The sequence below is a fragment of the Coregonus lavaretus genome, assembly GCF_964263955.1.
Source record: "Coregonus lavaretus genome assembly, chromosome: 31".
NCBI classification, from domain to species: domain Eukaryota; kingdom Metazoa; phylum Chordata; class Actinopteri; order Salmoniformes; family Salmonidae; genus Coregonus; species Coregonus lavaretus.
This window is the reverse complement of record NC_140018.1, coordinates 1,017,701-1,035,696: the sequence shown is the minus strand read 5'-3', so window position 1 is coordinate 1,035,696 and position 17,996 is coordinate 1,017,701. Positions and strand designations below refer to the sequence as shown.

The 17,996-nt window shown below is 43.5% G+C and overlaps 1 protein-coding gene across 1 annotated transcript in view; it reads left to right on the top strand.

The window, feature by feature from the left end:
* The window catches only part of LOC311106307 (sorting nexin-17), a 72,446-nt gene extending 59,854 nt beyond the window's left edge, over positions 1-12,592 (top strand). The window contains exons 11-15 of the mRNA XM_084148615.1: positions 6,333-6,473; positions 6,641-6,718; positions 6,797-6,871; positions 6,986-7,027; positions 7,253-12,592. Coding sequence (XP_084004741.1) covers positions 6,333-6,473; positions 6,641-6,718; positions 6,797-6,871; positions 6,986-7,027; positions 7,253-7,372 — 456 coding nt within the window. The 3' untranslated portion in view covers positions 7,373-12,592. The remainder of the gene's footprint in view (positions 1-6,332; positions 6,474-6,640; positions 6,719-6,796; positions 6,872-6,985; positions 7,028-7,252) is intronic.
* The last annotated feature ends 5,404 nt before the right edge of the window (positions 12,593-17,996 follow it).

The window sequence follows — 17,996 nt, the reverse complement described above, 5'->3', positions numbered from 1 at the left end:
AGACAGGCAGTCCAGCTCAAAGTTCTACATATATAGGTAGGAGCTACCGAATGTCATGTTTGAATGATGTTGAATGTGAACGAGAGACAAATGAACAGTACTGGCTTTGGAGCAGCATGTGTACACTCTGTGTCTGTGTGAAGTCTGGAGTCACTAGGGCAACGGGCCTGCCTGCTCTGCTCGGAGTCGCTAGGGCAACGGGCCTGCCTGCTCTGCTCGGAGTCGCTAGGGCAACGGGCCTGCATGCTCTGCTCGGAGTCGCTAGGGCAACGGGCCTGCCTGCTCTGCTCGGAGTCGCTAGGGCAACGGGCCTGCCTGCTCTGCTCGGAGTCGCTAGGGCAACGGGCCTGCCTGCTCTGCTCGGAGTCGCTAGGGCAACGGGCCTGCCTGCTCTGCTCGGAGAAGACGGGGGGAGGAGCCAGAACAGAGAGGAGGAAACACACACAAGGAAATCAAAAGATAGCAGCATGAGGATAACTCATCCAAAAGGCTTTTACTTTTCAAACACGGCAGAAAAGCCAACACAATATGATGCACCGTAACTTAATTAATTCAGCCACTTCCTTGGATAACTAGCAAGTTAAACTTAGGGGTCGCACTAATCCACAATTCTTTTGTTTTTCACACTGGAAAAAATATATAAAACGCACAAGAAATATCATGAGGCGTTTTGTAAACTCGTATGTAAAATGTATTGTTTTTGTAATTTCTGCTCAGCATCAGACTCATTTTGTGTTTCAGTTGAACTTCTAAACTCAGATGAGAATTCACTAACTGTCATTCTATCAGCTGACCGTACTTTTCTCAGTGTAGCCAGCCGACTTTTCTCCCGGTAAAATGCAAGATTAACTTTAAGAAAAACATTAGAAAATGTAGCTGGCTACATTATTTCTATGATAAACTTTAGAAATATGATGGCCATGCATAGTTTTTTAGCAAAAAATACCTTTTTCATTGTAAACTCATTTAGCCAGCCTACTTGTGTGGCTGCCAGCCAAATAGCGTTGCACTTCTGTTGTCATCTGTTGAAAATGAAGTTATTTTCTGCTGAATGTGTTGCACTAATGTATTTTTCTGTGAACCAAAACTATAGTTGCATGTCCCTTATCACTCTATTGAAGAAAAAAACCACTGACTTTCAATATAAAACGCGACCCATGTCAACACACAGCAGGCTCCCACTTTCACCCGTTGTGCTGTTTACAAACAAACACGTGACTGGCTCAAACGTTCTGGGGAACTATGGTAAGCTTCATAATGTCAAATAATGTGACCGGTGAAAGAACGCAATCTGCTTCATCGACTAACATACTGCACAAGTTGACTGCAGGTATTTACTTAAAAAGGAGCTACAAATATTTTTTTTTTTAATGGTCTTGGAAAACCATCCCATGGCTATTTCCAAATACCCCGTTATACGATATACTGCCCAAGCCTAAATCCAGGTGTGCAAAGCTCTTAGAGACTTACCCAGAAAGACTCACAGCTGTAATCGCTGCCAAAGGTAATTCTAACATGTAATGACTCAGGGGTGTGAATACTTATGTAAATTAGATATTTCTGTACTTAATTTTCAATGAATGTGCAAACATTTCTAAAGACATGTTTTCACTTTGTCATAATGGGATACTGTGTGTAGATTGTGAGAAAAAAATTATGTTTAATCCATTTAGAATTCAGTCTGTACCACAACAATGTGGAATAAGTCAACGGGTATGAACACTTTCTGAAGGCATACAGTTGAAGTCGGAAGTTTACATACACCTTAGCCTAATACATTTAAACTCCGTTTCTCACTATTCCTGACATTTAATCCTTGTAAGAATTCCCTGTTTTAGGTCAATTAGGATCACCACTTTATTTTAAGAATGTGAAATGTCAGAATAATAGTAGAGAGAATGATTTATTTCAGCTTTTATTTCTTTCATCACATTCCCAGTGGGTCAGAAGTTTACATACACTCAATTTGTATTTGGTAGCATTGCCTTTAAATTGTTTAACTTGGGTCAAACGTTTCGGGTAGCCTTCCACAAGCTTCCCACAATAATTTTGGCCCATTCCTCCTGACAGAGCTGGTGTAACTGAGTCAGGTTTGTAGGCCTCCTTGCTCGCACACGCTTTTTCAGTTCTGCCCACAAATTTTCTATAGGATTGAGGTCAGGGCTTTGTGATGGCCACTCCAATACCTTGACTATGTTGTCCTTAAGCCATTTTGCCACAACTTTGGAAGTATGCTTGGGGTCATTGTCCATTTGGAAGACCCATTTGCGACCAAGCTTTAACTTCCTGACTGATGTCTTGAGATGTTGCTTCAATATATCCACATAATTTTCCTTCGTCATGATGCCATCCATTTTGTGAAGTGCACCAGTCCCTCCTGCAGCAAAGCACCCCCACAGCATGATGCTGCCACCCCCGTGCTTCACGGTTGGGATGGTGTTCTTCGGCTTGCAAGCCACCCCCTTTTTCCTCCAAACATAATGATGGTCATTATGGCCAAACAGTTCTATTTTTGTTTCATCAGACCAGAGGACATTTCTCCAAAAAGTACGATCTTTGTCCCCATGTGCAGTTGCAAACCATAGTCTGGCTTTTTTATGGTGGTTTTGGAGCAGTGGCTTCTTCCTTGCTGAGCGGCCTTTCAGGTTATGTCGACATAGGACTCATTTTACTGTGGATATAAATACTTTTGTACCTGTTTCCTCCAGCATCTTCACAAGGTCCTTTGCTGTTGTTCTGGGATTTATTTGCACTTTTCGCACCAAAGTACGTTCATCTCTAGGAGACAGAACGCATCTCCTCCGTGAGCGGTATGACGGCTGCGTGGTCCCATGGTGTTTATACTTGCGTACTATTGTTTGTACAGATGAACGTGGTACCTTCAGGCGTTTGGAAATTGCTCCCAAGGATGAACCAGACTTGTGGAGGTCTACAATAATTTTTCTGAGGTCTTGACTGATTTCTTTTCATTTTCCCATGATGTCAAGCAAAGAGCCACTGAGTTTGAAGGTAGGCCTTGAAATACATCCACAGGTACACCTCCAATTGACTCAAATGATGTCAATTAGCCTATCAGAAGCTTCTAAAGCCATGACATCATTTTCTGGAATTTTCCAAGCTGTTTAAAGGTACAGTCAACTTAGTGTATGTAAACTTGTATATGATACAGTGAATTATAAGTGAAATAATCTGTCTGTAAACAATTGTTGGAAAAATTGCTTGTGTCATGCACAAAGTAGATGTCCTAACCGACTTGCCAAAACTATAGTTTGTTAAAAAGAAATTCGTGGAGTGGTTGAAAAACAAGTTTTAATGACTCCAACCTAAGTGTATGTAAACTTCCGACTTCAACTGTACTTCTCTTAAAAGCTGAGAATAGCATGACATCCTTTCTTGGGACCCTAACCTCTGCAGTAGCATTCAGTACCAATGTACACTATACAGTGGGGAAAAAAAGTATTTAGTCAGCCACCAATTGTGCAAGTTCTCCCACTTAAAAAGATGAGAGAGGCCTGTAATTTTCATCATAGGTACACGTCAACTATGACAGACAAAATTAGAATTTTCTTCTCCAGAAAATCACATTGTAGGATTTTTAATGAATTTATTTGCAAATTATGGTGGAAAATAAGTATTTGGTCAAAATAACAAAAGTTTCTCAATACTTTGTTATATACCCTTTGTTGGCAACGACACAGGTCAAACGTTTTATGTAAGTCTTCACAAGGTTTTCACACACTGTTGCTGGTATTTTGGCCCATTCCTCCATGCATATCTCCTCTAGAGCAGTGATGTTTTGGGGCTGTCGCTGGGCAACACGGACTTTCAACTCCCTCCAAAGATTTTCTATGGGGTTGAGATCTGGAGACTGGCTATGCCACTCCAGGACCTTGAAATGCTTCTTACGAAGCCACTCCTTCGTAGCCCGGGCGGTGTGTTTGGGATCATTGTCATGCTGAAAGACCCAGCCACGTTTCATCTTCAATGCCCTTGCTGATGGAAGGAGGTTTTCACTCAAAATCTCACGATACATGGCCCCATTCATTCTTTCCTTTACACGGATCAGTCGTCCTGGTCCCTTTGCAGAAAAACAGCCCCAAAGCATGATGTTTCCACCCCCATGCTTCACAGTAGGTATGGTGTTCTTTGGATGCAACTCAGCATTCTTTGTCCTCCAAACACAACGAGTTGAGTTTTTACCAAAAAGTTATATTTTGGTTTCATCTGACCATATGACATTCTCCCAATCCTCTTCTGGATCATCCAAATGCACTCTAGCAAACTTCAGACGGGCCTGGACATGTACTGGCTTAAGCAGGGGGACACGTCTGGCACTGCAGGATTTGAGTCCCTGGCGGCGTAGTGTGTTACTGATGGTAGGCTTTGTTACTTTGGTCCCAGCTCTCTGCAGGTCATTCACTAGGTCCCCCCGTGTGGTTCTGGGATTTTTGCTCACCGTTCTTGTGATCATTTTGACCCCACGGGGTGAGATCTTGCGTGGAGCCCCAGATCGAGGGAGATTATCAGTGGTCTTGTATGTCTTCCATTTCCTAATAATTGCTCCCACAGTTGATTTCTTCAAACCAAGCTGCTTACCTATTGCAGATTCAGTCTTCCCAGCCTGGTGCAGGTCTACAATTTTGTTTCTGGTGTCCTTTGACAGCTCTTTGGTCTTGGCCATAGTGGAGTTAGGAGTGTGACTGTTTGAGGTTGTGGACAGGTGTCTTTTATACTGATAACAAGTTCAAACAGGTGCCATTAATACAGGTAACGAGTGGAGGACAGAGGAGCCTCTTAAAGAAGAAGTTACAGGCCTGTGAGAGCCAGAAATCTTGCTTGTTTGTAGGTGACCAAATACTTATTTTCCACCATAATTTGCAAATAAATTCATAAAAAATCCTACAATGTGATTTTCTGGAGAAAAAAAATCTCAATTTGTCTGTCATAGTTGACGTGTACCTATGATGAAAATTACAGGCCTCTCTCATCTTTTTAAGTGGGAGAACTTGCACAATTGGTGGCTGACTAAATACTTTTTTCCCCCACTGTATATACAAAAGTATGTGGATACCCCTTCAAATTAGTGGATACGGCTAATTTAGCCACACCCTTTGCTGACAGGTGTATAAAATCGAGCACACAGCCATGCAATCTCCATACATTTACATTTTTAGTCATTTAGCAGACGCTCTTATCCAGAGCGACTTACAGGAGCAATTAGGGTTAAGTGCCTTGCTCAAGGACAAACACTGGCAGAATGGCCTTACTGAAGAGCTCAGTGATTTCAATGTGGCACCGTCATAGGATGCCACCTTTCCAACAAGTCCGTTCGTCAAATTTTTGCCCTGCTAGAGCTGCCCCGGTCAACTGTAAGTGTCCTCAGGGATCCACCCCCCCCCCCACCCCCCCACCCCACCCCCTCCCCACCCCCACCACTACACTCCTGAGTGGCGCAGTGGTCTAAGGCACTGCATCGCAGTGCTAACTGTGCCACTAGAGATCCTGGTTCGAATCCAGGCTCTGTCGCAGCCGGCCGCGACCGGGAGACTCATGGGCGGCGCACAATTGGCCCAGCGTCGTCCAGGGTAGGGGAGGGAATGGCCGGCAGGGATGTAGCTCAGTTGATAGAGCATGGCGTTTGCAACGCCAGGGTTGTGGGTTCGATTCCCACGGGGGGCCAGTATAAAAAGATATGTATTCACTAACTGTAAGTCGCTCTGGATAAGAGCGTCTGCTAAATGACGTAAATGTAAATGTAAATGTACACGGACCAGTAGCTAACTCTACTACTAAACTCCCCTTCAGGGATCTCTTGTTCCATCTCGTTACCCAGGGGGCTTGAGGAGGAAGTGGAAACACTGTGTTTCCAGAAGGAGACCCATATAAACAGTGGGGTTAGTGAGCTAGCACAGCAGGGATGAGAGCCGTTGCATATCTGTCCCAACGACCCAATGCAGACTGGAGGGCCCTTAAGGACAGACTGACTGCTAATGGGAGACGAGTCCCCGTCTCAAGGGAAATGTGTATGATGCAACATCCTGCTAACAAGGGGTTGATAATGAAGGGGGTTTTGGAGGAGAGGAGTGTCCCAAATCGCACCCTATTCCCTAAATAGTAAACTACTTTTGACCAGGGCCTTATGGAGGGAATAGGTCCTAGTCTTTAGGGATTATTAGCCTGCTCACAGCTATATCCTCTGTCCTGTAGCTAACATTAGATTCTCTATAGTGTAGGAGTTCATTAGCTGCACAGACTGCTTGAGTTGGGGGGGTGGTGGTGTCCATAGTAACACCACCAGTAACCATAGTAACCCTGTCCTCTCCCAACCACAGCAGGTCCCAGTAGCGAACGGCACATCCTCCCCAACCCCGGCCCCCTGCTCCTCAGCCAAGTGTGAGGTGAAGTTGGAGCTGGCCTTCGAGTATCTGATGAGCAAAGACCGCCTCCAGTGGGTCACCATCACCAGCCCACAGGTCAGAGGTTAGGGTTTAGAGGTCAGGGGTCAGGGCAGGGGCAATCTGGAGTCACCAAGAGGGGATAGGAGTTTGTGACCTCCCCTGCTAATGAATGAAATATCTAGAGTTAGAGTGGTGTGTGTGTGTGTGTGTGTGTGTGTCTAATGCCTGGTCTGTGTTTTCAGGCGATCATGATGAGCATCTGTCTTCAGTCGATGGTCGATGAGCTGATGGTGAAGAAGTCAGGAGGCAGCATCAAGAAGGTGATGGGACAGATACAACAACTGGCCTTAACTAGTCTGCCACGTTCTGACTTCCTGTATTAATTATGTCTTGTTCAGATGCTGAGGAAACGTCACAATGGCTCCCTACATCGGTCTGAAAGTCAGCAAGCTGTGAAATCCCCCCCTCTACTGGTGAGAACAGGGAAATCATGCCACTATGATTATGCCGGAGAACACATTTAGCCGTTTGAATGGAAAGGTCTTCTAGTTGTTTGACCATGTTTGTGACCTGCCTCTCCCCTGCAGGACTCTCCTGACCCAAACCGAGACCAGATTGTCAAACTCTCAGTGAGTAACATTTCTGCTTTGATCTAAATCACAGGATCTCCGTGGTTGAGTCTCTGATTTAGGTGGTTTGGGGTCGATGTGGAAATGTGACTGTTGCTCTATCAATACCTCTCTCTCTCTCTCTCTCTCTCTCTCTCTCTCTCTCTCTCTGTCTCTCTGTCTCTCTGTCTCTCTGTCTCTCTCTCTCTCTGTCTCTCTGTCTCTCTCTCTCTCTCTCTCTCTCAGACTAAGCTGAGCTCTGTGTCTCTCAGAGGGATCAGTGCCTCCAACTCAGCCAATGACATCAGCGGCAACGATTTCCATGGCAACTACGCCTTCGAGGGGATCGGGGACGACGACCTGTAATATTCCCCCTCCCTCCCCCCCACCCCTCCCCCTCCCCCACCTCCACCTGTCGAATGCAACCTGCAAAGATTCCAAGCTGAGCCGTGTGCGTTGACTGATGCTGTAAGATTGTAGCCCTTCCTGGGGATCTGCTGCCTGCCTTAAGATATGTCTATTTTAGCTTCACCAAGACCGCCATCTATCTGATGTGTTTCAGCTGCAGAAAGACTGACTACCCACTGCCCTCCCCTGTTTTACAATCCTATCCCTTATATTAAACTCAAAGTTTTGCCCCTGTGTTCTTGATAAAATATCAAGAACATTTAGAACTAAAACTCAAATGACAGTCTGCAGTCTAATTTACGGGGGGGGGGGGTGTGTATTGGAGTATTTTTTCTTCTTCTGTGAAACACTCTCAATTGACATTGAAATGACTATATCCAAGTCGAAACTGTGTAGAAATGATAATGGACCTACATGTATAGTCTGTCCAGCTAGCTGACAGGGAGCATAGTATATTCCAAAAGAGATGGATATGGGAATATTATGGGAATATTATGGGATATTGTTTGTCCATTTTGATGGCAAGGAAATATAACACATTTTAAGTGCGGCCCTCCGGACCTCGGTGAAGATCGAATGCGGCCCTCCGGACCTCGGTGAAGATCGAATGCGGCCCGAGGAGAACCATTATTTTTTCCCGTTCCGTTGCACTTTACCGACCAGCAAAATAAAGTTCTGAAAGTTAGGGTTTATATTGTTCCTTTTTAAACCTCTGAAATCGAAAAATGTTTTTTACATTTAGCTTGACATTAAATAACTTCACCAATGGATAGAGCAGCTTGCTATGGAGCAGGCAAGCTGCAGTATGTACATGCATTGGACAGACAAGTTTAGTGTAGGATGCGACTGATATTTGGCAGGTGAGGAGAGCACTGGGCAACTTGTTGTGATGACATGCATTAACTGAATTGGGCCCACAGAATTATACCTACGGAGGAGCGGCTTCTATGAAGGAACTTTGAATCTTTGAACTTCAGAGAGTTTACTTAACTAACGTTGCACCAGTTCTAGCCCTTGGTCCTGACTCTCCGTTCCATTCCATTACACATAATGCCGCCTAGAGTTAACCAGAGCTAAACCAGAGCTAGCTAACAAGCTTGTGTGTGCAGAGCGGCACCAGAATGAAAATAAAAACGTCTTACCTTTTTCTTAGTTAATAAATCCAATGTGAAACGTGATAACTACAGTAGCCTTAACTAGCACTGAAAAAGTGAATCCGTTGTTCTGTAATTACAAATGTTTCTCCCTAATGTTTGAATCACGCCTGTAATGACAGTAGCTGCAGTAGGTTACGCTTACGAGGGAGGGGAGGGGCAGGTAGCTTACGCACACACTGGCAAAGCTTTTCAGCTGGCAGGCTGGCAGGCAGGCAGACAGACAGACAGACAGACTGGCAGGCTGGCAGGCAGGCAGACAGGCAGACAGACAGGCAGGGGAATAACTTTCTGAATGACAGTGAGGGCTTTGCATAGGCGCTTTGTTGCTTTTTTTGTGGGACTGAAATATAAAAACCCGGAACGTAAAGTAACATTAACCAGTTCCCATGCTTTTAAAATAACGTCTCGGCTCTGTAACAGTATATATCACTTTTGTTCTCGGTTCTGGTTCTGTTCCTGAAAAAATGTCGTTATTTTGTGGTTTCCAGTTCTATTTCCTGAACCGGTTCCAACCCCTGGTCTTCATAGATGACTTTCTACCATAGAGCATCCTGACATTCCTTCATTCTACCATAGAGCATCCTGACATTCCTTCATTCTACCATAGAGCATCCTGACATTCCTTCATTCTACCATAGAGCATCCTGACATTCCTTCATTCTACCATAGAGCATCCTGACATTCCTTCATTCTACCATAGAGCATCCTGACATTCCTTCATTCTACCATAGAGCATCCTGACATTCCTTCATTCTACCATAGAGCATCCTGACATTCCTTCATTCTACCATAGAGCATCCTGACATTCCTTCATTCTACCACAGAGCATCCTGACATTCCTTCATTCTACCATAGAGCATCCTGACATTCCTTCGTTCTACCATAGAGCATCCTGACATTCCTTCGTTCTACCATAGAGCATCCTGACATTCCTTCGTTCTACCACAGAGCATCCTGACGTTCCTTCATTCTACCATAGAGCATCCTGACATTCCTTCGTTCTACCATAGAGCATCCTGACATTCCTTCGTTCTACCATAGAGCATCCTGACATTCCTTCATTCTACCACAGAGCATCCTGACATTCCTTCGTTCTACCACAGAGCATCCTGACATTCCTTCATTCTATTACAGAGCATCCTGACGTTCCTTCATTCTACCATAGAGCATCCTGACATTCCTTCGTTCTACCATAGAGCATCCTGACATTCCTTCGTTCTACCACAGAGCATCCTGACGTTCCTTCATTCTACCATAGAGCATCCTGACATTCCTTCGTTCTACCATAGAGCATCGTGACATTCCTTCGTTCTACCATAGAGCATCCTGACATTTCTTTTAGCCTGTAATTCTGTCGCATCAGGAATCCAAGGTACGTTGTAACAAGGGTGTCAATTCTAGCTCTTCAAATGGGTTACTTATACGCGGAATGTGAGTGTTAAAATGTTCCCAATGTGCCAAAATATGGTTTTCCAATAACTTCTGTAGGGTGCTTGTGTTATTGATCCTCCCCACCATTCACAACAGTGCTGTTTTTAGTGATGATTAGTGGGAGTTTTCACTTGAATCCCGAAGTACAGGTTACAGACTTCATAGGTTGTCGACTTGGTAGTGTGGTTGTTATTAATATTGCCTGTAAGATGATGATTCTAGCCTTTTGCCTCTGGTCCCCCATATCAGAAATGTAAAAAAAAAACAGCATTGGGTTGCCATAGGTCGAAACGCAAAACCCACCAACCAAGTATCAGCCTTAGCTAATGTGAGCTCGCCAGCTAGAATCTTGCAGAACGAGACGTTGTTTGATTGGTCGGTCGGTTCGGCTGAACTGTGCACTTCCTGAACCCATAATTTTGCACAGTATTACAGACGGAGACGGATATTTATTTAAGTAATGTGGAGTATGGAAAAACAATGGGTAGCATCCCAAATGGCTCCCTATATAGTGCACCACTTCTGGTCAAAGGTAGTGCACTATATAGGGAATAGGGTGCCATGGAATATTTCCAAGGGGTTCTGAAAATCCATCTGATTTCTTGTTTTTTTTTGCCCACCCCACCCCACCCCACCCCACCGATTTGTGTTTTTTCATAAATGCCAAAATTATAGTTTACTTAAGCATTTTGCACAACAAACATTTAAAAAATCATGGTATAAAGTCACTTTTATATATGTACATGCAATTAAAGTATTCTGAACATTTTAGTAATATCTGTATCGTCAATAGTTTGTTGTAATCAAAAACAGATCAAATGTAATCTAAGATTAGGTTTAAAAAACAAACAATTGTTTACAGAATTGTTTTTAGTTGGAATGAAAAGTGTATACAAATTCCACATATGATTGATTATTGATTGTGTTAGTTTGGCAAACAAAGTTTTGGGGATTTGTGGAACATTGTCTTGGGTTCATTTCGTATTTGGAAATAAACAATGTGGCAATCATCTCAAGAGGAGGACTGGGATGAAAAGTGATTTAATCTGTTTATCTGTAATCTCATGTCAGGAAACAGATGAAAGTCTGTATGGAAAAAATGTCATTTTCACCATTTTGTTAAAAATGTGATTCCACATGAGTTTATTCTCTCAAATCATTCCCATTTGTTAGCTTCAATGTAACCTGGATTCCAGGCTTTTTCCTCGTTGATGAACAATACTTAATCTTGTGTTACCATATCTTGAATACTAAGTAAAAATTGACACGGAGGAAGCTATAGGAGGATAGCCTGGTGGTCCAAGATCTGTTTGTGTTGTCTTGCCAAAACCTATGGTCATTATAGCCTGGGTACCAGTCTGTTTAGCGATTATTCCACTCCCCCTGTACTCCGTCGTGCCATTGTTTCACAATCACACAGAATAAAAAGGAGTGGCGCGGTACCCAGGCTATGAAAATGGAACTATACAGCACAAACAGACTGGTACCCAGGCTATGAGGAGGAAGCAGATTCAACCGGCACAGCTGTCCTGATCAAATGTAGCACCATGTCAAGTAAATGAACGCAAACCCATTGGCTGTGCTCTTATTGGTCAGCTAGAATGGATGGATGTTTTCTGGAGAGAATGTTGTTCTTTACGTCGTCCGGGTCCAAAATGACACCCTACAGTATTCCCTATACAGTGCACAACCTGTGACCAGAGCCCATAGAAAAGGGTACTACAGTTGAAGTCGGTAGTTTACATACACTTAGGTTTTTCAACCACTCCACACATTTCTTGTTAACAAACTATAGTTTTGGCAAGTCGGCTAGGACATCTACTTTGTGCATGACACAAGTAATTTTTCCAACAATTGTTTACAGACAGATTATTTCACTGTATCACAATTCCAGTGGGTCAGGAATTTGAGGGCAGAACTGAAAAAGGCGTGTGCGAGCAAGGAGGCCTACAAACCTGACTCAGTTACACCAGCTCTGTCAGGAGGAATGGGCCAAAATTCACCCAACTTATTGTGGGAAGCTTGTGGAAGGCTACCCGAAACGTTTGACCCAAGTTAAACAATTTAAAGGCAATGTTACCAAATACTAATTGAGTGTATGTAAACTTCTGACCCACTGGGAATGTGATGAAAGAAATAAAAGCTGAAATAAATAATTCTCTCTACTATCATTCTGACATTTCACATTCTTAAAATAAAGTGGTGATCCTAACTGACCTAAGACAGGGAATTTTTTACAAGGATCAAATGTCAGGAATTGTGAAAAACTGAGTTTAAATGTATTTGGCTAAGGTGTATGTAAACTTCCGACTTCAACTAGGGTGTAGGGTGCCATTTCAGACTCCAGATTCTGTCACTTCTCTTCAACGTTCTCAATCACGTCACAGAGGGGCTTAGATACTCTGGATCTGTGGAATGGTACCGTATTCCCTATATGGTGCACTACATTTGATCTGAGCCCTATGGAAAAATGAGGTATCACATAATATGAAGCCTATCAAGATGATTCTGTTTTGGTTCGTTTTCATCGTCGTATTATACTGTTAAACTAATACATGGATTTCAATAAATTTGTAGGTGCCAAATTATACCAACAATCTTCAGTCTGTATTTGTAACACTAATTCTCATTCATTTTGTATAAAACTAGAAGGGCTTTATGTCGCCCTCATGTGTCAGATGGGAAATGTCTCGTTACTTCAGATGGAAGGAGTTCTGATGGACTGCATCTCAAACCTAAAGTGATCCTTGTCTCATTCATCGACATCCCCTGTCCAGAACTCACCCCCAGCCTAACAGAGTAGCTATTGTAATATATCTAAAACAAATCTAAGGTCTCGATTCCGTCCCGAGTTAAGCGTGCTTCAATGGAATGTAATTGGCTTTTCTCTGCATATTCCGGCTTTGAATTTAAGCATGAGAATAGCATGCTCTTCACCCGCTATTCGTTCTGGATGATCGAATAAATGATGCGGAGGTGTGTCTACAGATACACGGTATTCTGACCTTGACGTGCGAGGAAACTATGAGTAAGATCTAGCGAACCTACCGGTTCCAAGGTGGGAAAATGATCTACTTTTATTTTTCTTCCCGATAGAAATAACACCATTATCCATGCGCTGTAATTTACAACTCGATAAGAGCTAGGTACATTAGTAATATGTTTGGAGAAAGGAATTGTAAATATGAATGACATGTTTTAAATCTATTTTACCTTATAATCGCTGTAGACGAATCTGAAACCAGTCATATGGCAGCAAACTGAAAGTAAAGTTTATGAAATGCTGTGCCATTATGCAGAATTGTACAACCTTTTAACTTGCAGGGATGGGCACTCTCGAATTTCTTAATTATAGTCTACCCCGACTTCCTGTTTCCTGCCACTATCAGTAAGGACCGTCAGTAGGCCTAATAAACAAACATGTTCAACTGCCAATTTACTGTTAGTTCCCTTCAGTTGGTTTAGCCTACGTTATCATTCCATTTAATGACATTTTCTTTACCTTAATTTGCTTCCTCTGTAAAGCCGTCACCGCCGTGTGGTTGATGCTGAGGATCATTAGTAGCAGACTAATTAAATTGTTATGAAGCAGAGTGCAGACCAGGCCGTGTCATCACACAGTTCCATGGTCAGTGCAGGCAATAGATGAGGGTACATTTACATTTTAGCAGACGCTCTTATCCAAAGTGACTTACAGTTAGTGAGTGCATACATTATTTTGGGAATTGAACCCACAACCTTGGCGTTACAAACGCCATGCTCTACCAACTGAGCTACCCTGGACAACGCGCCGCCCCCCATGGGGTCTCCCGGTCGCGGCCGGCTGCGACAGAGCCTGGATTCGAACCAGGATCTCTAGTGGCACAGCTAGCACTGCAATGAAGTGCCTTAGACCACTGCGCCACTCGGGAGGGTATAGCTATTCCTATTGTAATTATAATGATATACACACACTAATCTTCCAACATTACCATGGGTTGAAGAACTGAATGTGGCAATTTTCAGAATTAATAAAACCACAATTTTCTTACTTTCGTGTATAAAGGGTCTTCAAACCTGTTTGAGTCATAAATACTTTCCTAACACTAAATAATCTACAAGATCAGAGGATTTTTAAAATCAGGCCTCCTGAGTGGCGCAGCATCGCAGTGCTTGAGGCGTCACTACAGACCCGGGTTCGATCCCAAGCTGTGTCACAACTGGCCGTGACCGGGAGTCCCATTGGGCGGCGCACAACTGGCCCAGCGTCGTCCGGGTTAGGGGAGGGTTTGGCCCAGCGTCGTCCGGGTTAGGGGAGGGTTTGGCCCAGCGTCGTCCGGGTTAGGGGAGGGTTTGGCCCAGCGTCGTCCGGGTTAGGGGAGGGTTTGGCCCAGCGTCGTCCGGGTTAGGGGAGGGTTTGGCCTGGGGGGGCTTTACTTGGCTCAGTGCTCTCTAGCGACTCCTTGTGGTGGGCCGGGTGCCTGCAGGCTGACGTCGGTCATCAGTTGAACGGCGTTTCCTTCTGACACATTGGTGTGGCTGGCTTCCGGGTTAACCGGGCGGGTGTTAAGAAGCGCGGTTTTGGCGGGTCATGTTTCGGAGGACGCATGACTCGACCTTCGCCTCTCCCGAGCCCGTTGCAGCGATGAGACAAGATCGAAATCACGAAATTGGGGAGATAAAGGGGGTAAAATACCAATTTAAAATAAATATAATTGAGTATTTTTAAATCTAACAATTTGTGCTGCGACGGGGACTAATATGCATATATTCCGACGGCTTTCTTTAATTGATCCCTAACATTCTGAACCCGTTCTCTCTATATTCTAGTGAGTCTTGACAAAATTCGAACTAAAAAGGTATATGTATTTAAAGGGATGATACACCGTATTGAATGAAAACTCCATATTATATATATATATATATATATATATATATATATATATATATATATATATATATATATATATATATATATATATTATATTATATTATATTATATTATATATATAGGCCAGCAAGTGGGAGGGTTTTCAGTGATTTAATTCCATTTATTCAGCGTGCGCAAAGGAACCACAAACTACTGAGAAGTGCGTAATTTCCTAAAATCGGAATCAGGCCCCAAATAAATAGAAGCAAAGAAAGCAGTCTAATCTCACACTGAGTGAACACAAAGTCCATGTGTTTATTTCAAAATACTTAAGGCAATTATGGGACCGTAGATAGGGCTGGACATAAGAGCCGTAGATAGGGCTGGACATAAGAGCCACACACGTCTGTCTTAACACAAGACGTCGTCTCCCCTTCTACACACAGTAAAAAATAAAGACATTCCACCAGGGTTGGGATCAATTCCATTTCAATTGAAAGTGAAGTTCCAATTGTCCTTGTTTTTCCAATGAGGAAAATAGGAATTTGAATCAGTTTACTTCTGAATTGACTTAAATGAAAATGGACCCCAACCCTAATCTTCTACATACACAGGTAATGTGGGGCACTTCAGGCTGGACGAATCAATGCATTTCAGATTATCCATAATTTCTTTACAACTATTTTTTTTTTTTTTTACACTGCATATAGTAAGAAGTTCATGGTCCTTTTGTATATTTCTCCCGTATAACAAGCATAATGCCACAGTCACACATTCTTCAAGATAGGAAAAATAAAAAAGTTATATCATTTAAAAAAAATATGAACTTCTAATGAGGATCGTCACGTAAACAAAATAAACGCTATATATCCAGTTGACACTTCTCAGATCATGCTTTAAAAAACGTTTACTATGTGTCGTCTTGGGGATGCGTCCCAAATGACTCTCTTCCATTTATTAGTGCACTACTTTTGAACAGGGCCCATTGGGGAATAGGGTGTCATTTGGGACGCATTGTTGCTTCTTCAAGTAAAAACAAAACAGAAGGATGTAACAAATGGGATCATTTCACAGTCGATATGAACACAGCGAGCGTTTCCACAGCAACACACTACACCAGCCTGAGGGATATACTACAACTTGCCTAAATAAGGTTAGTTTGTAATTTTAAAAATCAGCTTGAAATGGGAATCGTCTACTCTAATTGACTCAACAACCAAAAACACATTCACTATATATACAGCAGTATGTGGACACCCCTTCAAATGAGTGGATTCTGCTATTTTCAGCCACACCCGTTGCTGACAGGTGTATAAAACTCGAGCACACGCCATGCAATCTCAACGTGGCACCGTCGGTTTGTCAAATTTCTGCCCTGCTAGAGCTGCCACGGTCAACTGTAAGTGCTGTTATTGTGGCAACGTCTAGGAGCAACAACGGCTCAGCCGCGAAGTGATAGGCCACACAAGCTCCCAGAACGGGACCGCCGAGTGCTGAAGTGAGTAGCGTGTAAAAATAGTATTTCCTCAGTTGCAACACTCAGTACCAAGTTCCAAACTGCCTCTGGAAACAACGTCTGCACAATAACTGTTTGTCGGGAGCTTCATGAAATGGGTTTCTGTGGCCGAGCAGCCGCACACAGGCCTAAGATCACCATGTGCAATGCCAAGCGTCGGCTGGAGTGGTGTAAAGCTCGCCGCCATTGGACTCTGGAGCAGTGACAACGCGTTCTCTGGAGTGATGAATCACGCTTCACCATCTGGCAGTCCGACGGACTAATCTGGGTTTGGCAGATGCCAGGTGAACGCTACCTGGCCCAATGCATAGTGCCATCTGTAAAGTTTGGTGGAGGAGGAATAATGGTCTGGGGCTGTTTTTCATGGTTCGGGCCTAGGCCCCTTAGTTCCAGTGAAGGGAAATCTTAACGCTACAGTATACAATGGCGTTCTAGACGATTCTGTGCTTCCAACATTGTGGCAATAGTTTTGGGAAGGCCCTTTCCTGTTTCAACATGACAATGTCCCCGTGCACAAAGCGAGGTCCATACAGAAATGGTTTGTCGAGATCGGTGTGGAAGAACATGACTGACCTGCACAGAGCCCTGACCTCAACCCCATCGAACACCTTTGGAACGCCGACTGTGAGCCAGGCCTAATCGCCCAACATCAGTGCTGAACTCAGTAATGCTCTTGTGGCTGAATGGAAGCAAGTCCCCGCAGCAATGTTCCAACATCTAGTGGAAAGCCTTCCCAGAAGAGTGGAGGCTGTTATAGCAGCAAAGGGGAGACCAACTCCATATTAATGCCCATGATTTTGGAATGAGATGTTCGATGAGCATGTGTCCACATACACTACATGACCAAAAGTATCTAAGTTTATATTTCTGGTTGTTTATCAAAGTTCTCTGGCTAACGTATACCCCTCTGGTCCCAGATCCGTTTGTGCGGTCTTGCCAACACCTATGGTCAATGACAGCAGTTGGTCAGCAAGAGAGTACGGATCAGGCTAAGTCCATACGCTCTCCGTTCGAGGGCCTTTCTCAAAACGAGGCCAGGTTCAGTAGCCAGACGTTTTGGAACGTTGCAGATAGAAATGCCATGAATAAGGGTCAACATTATTCCTTGTTCTACACGTCAGAGGCATGTTGGTTCTACATAGTATATTTCTATCTGAACGTTCCAAAACGCTGCGTCCTGCTGAACACGCCCCCAGGATGTAACAATAGGTGGTTGTTATGGCGATACAGCGATAAGGGGTTGAGGAGGAGAGAAGGGAGGAGCTATGGAAGATGGGAGTGGACAGTAGAGGGGTTGGAATAGCATACTAGACTGCTGCAGATGTAGGATCTTCATTTTATCACTTTAGTTGTAGAGAATTTTCCAAGTTAACTTGTAGTGTATTTGAGTTTTAAAAAGGCTTCTAAAATGTGGAATTTCCACTTTGAAAATGTCAGACTTGATTTGCCCTAAAGAAAAAAAATGTATCCATTAATTATAATCCACATAATAATTCACATTTCCTGTTGCTGCAGGATTATTTTCCTGCTGTAGCAAACTGGCTCAAATTAAGGTCCTACATCTGTATGAAGAGGATAAATAGTGGTTGTAAGCCACAATGTGAAATGACTTCAGGCAGGGGTTTGGGC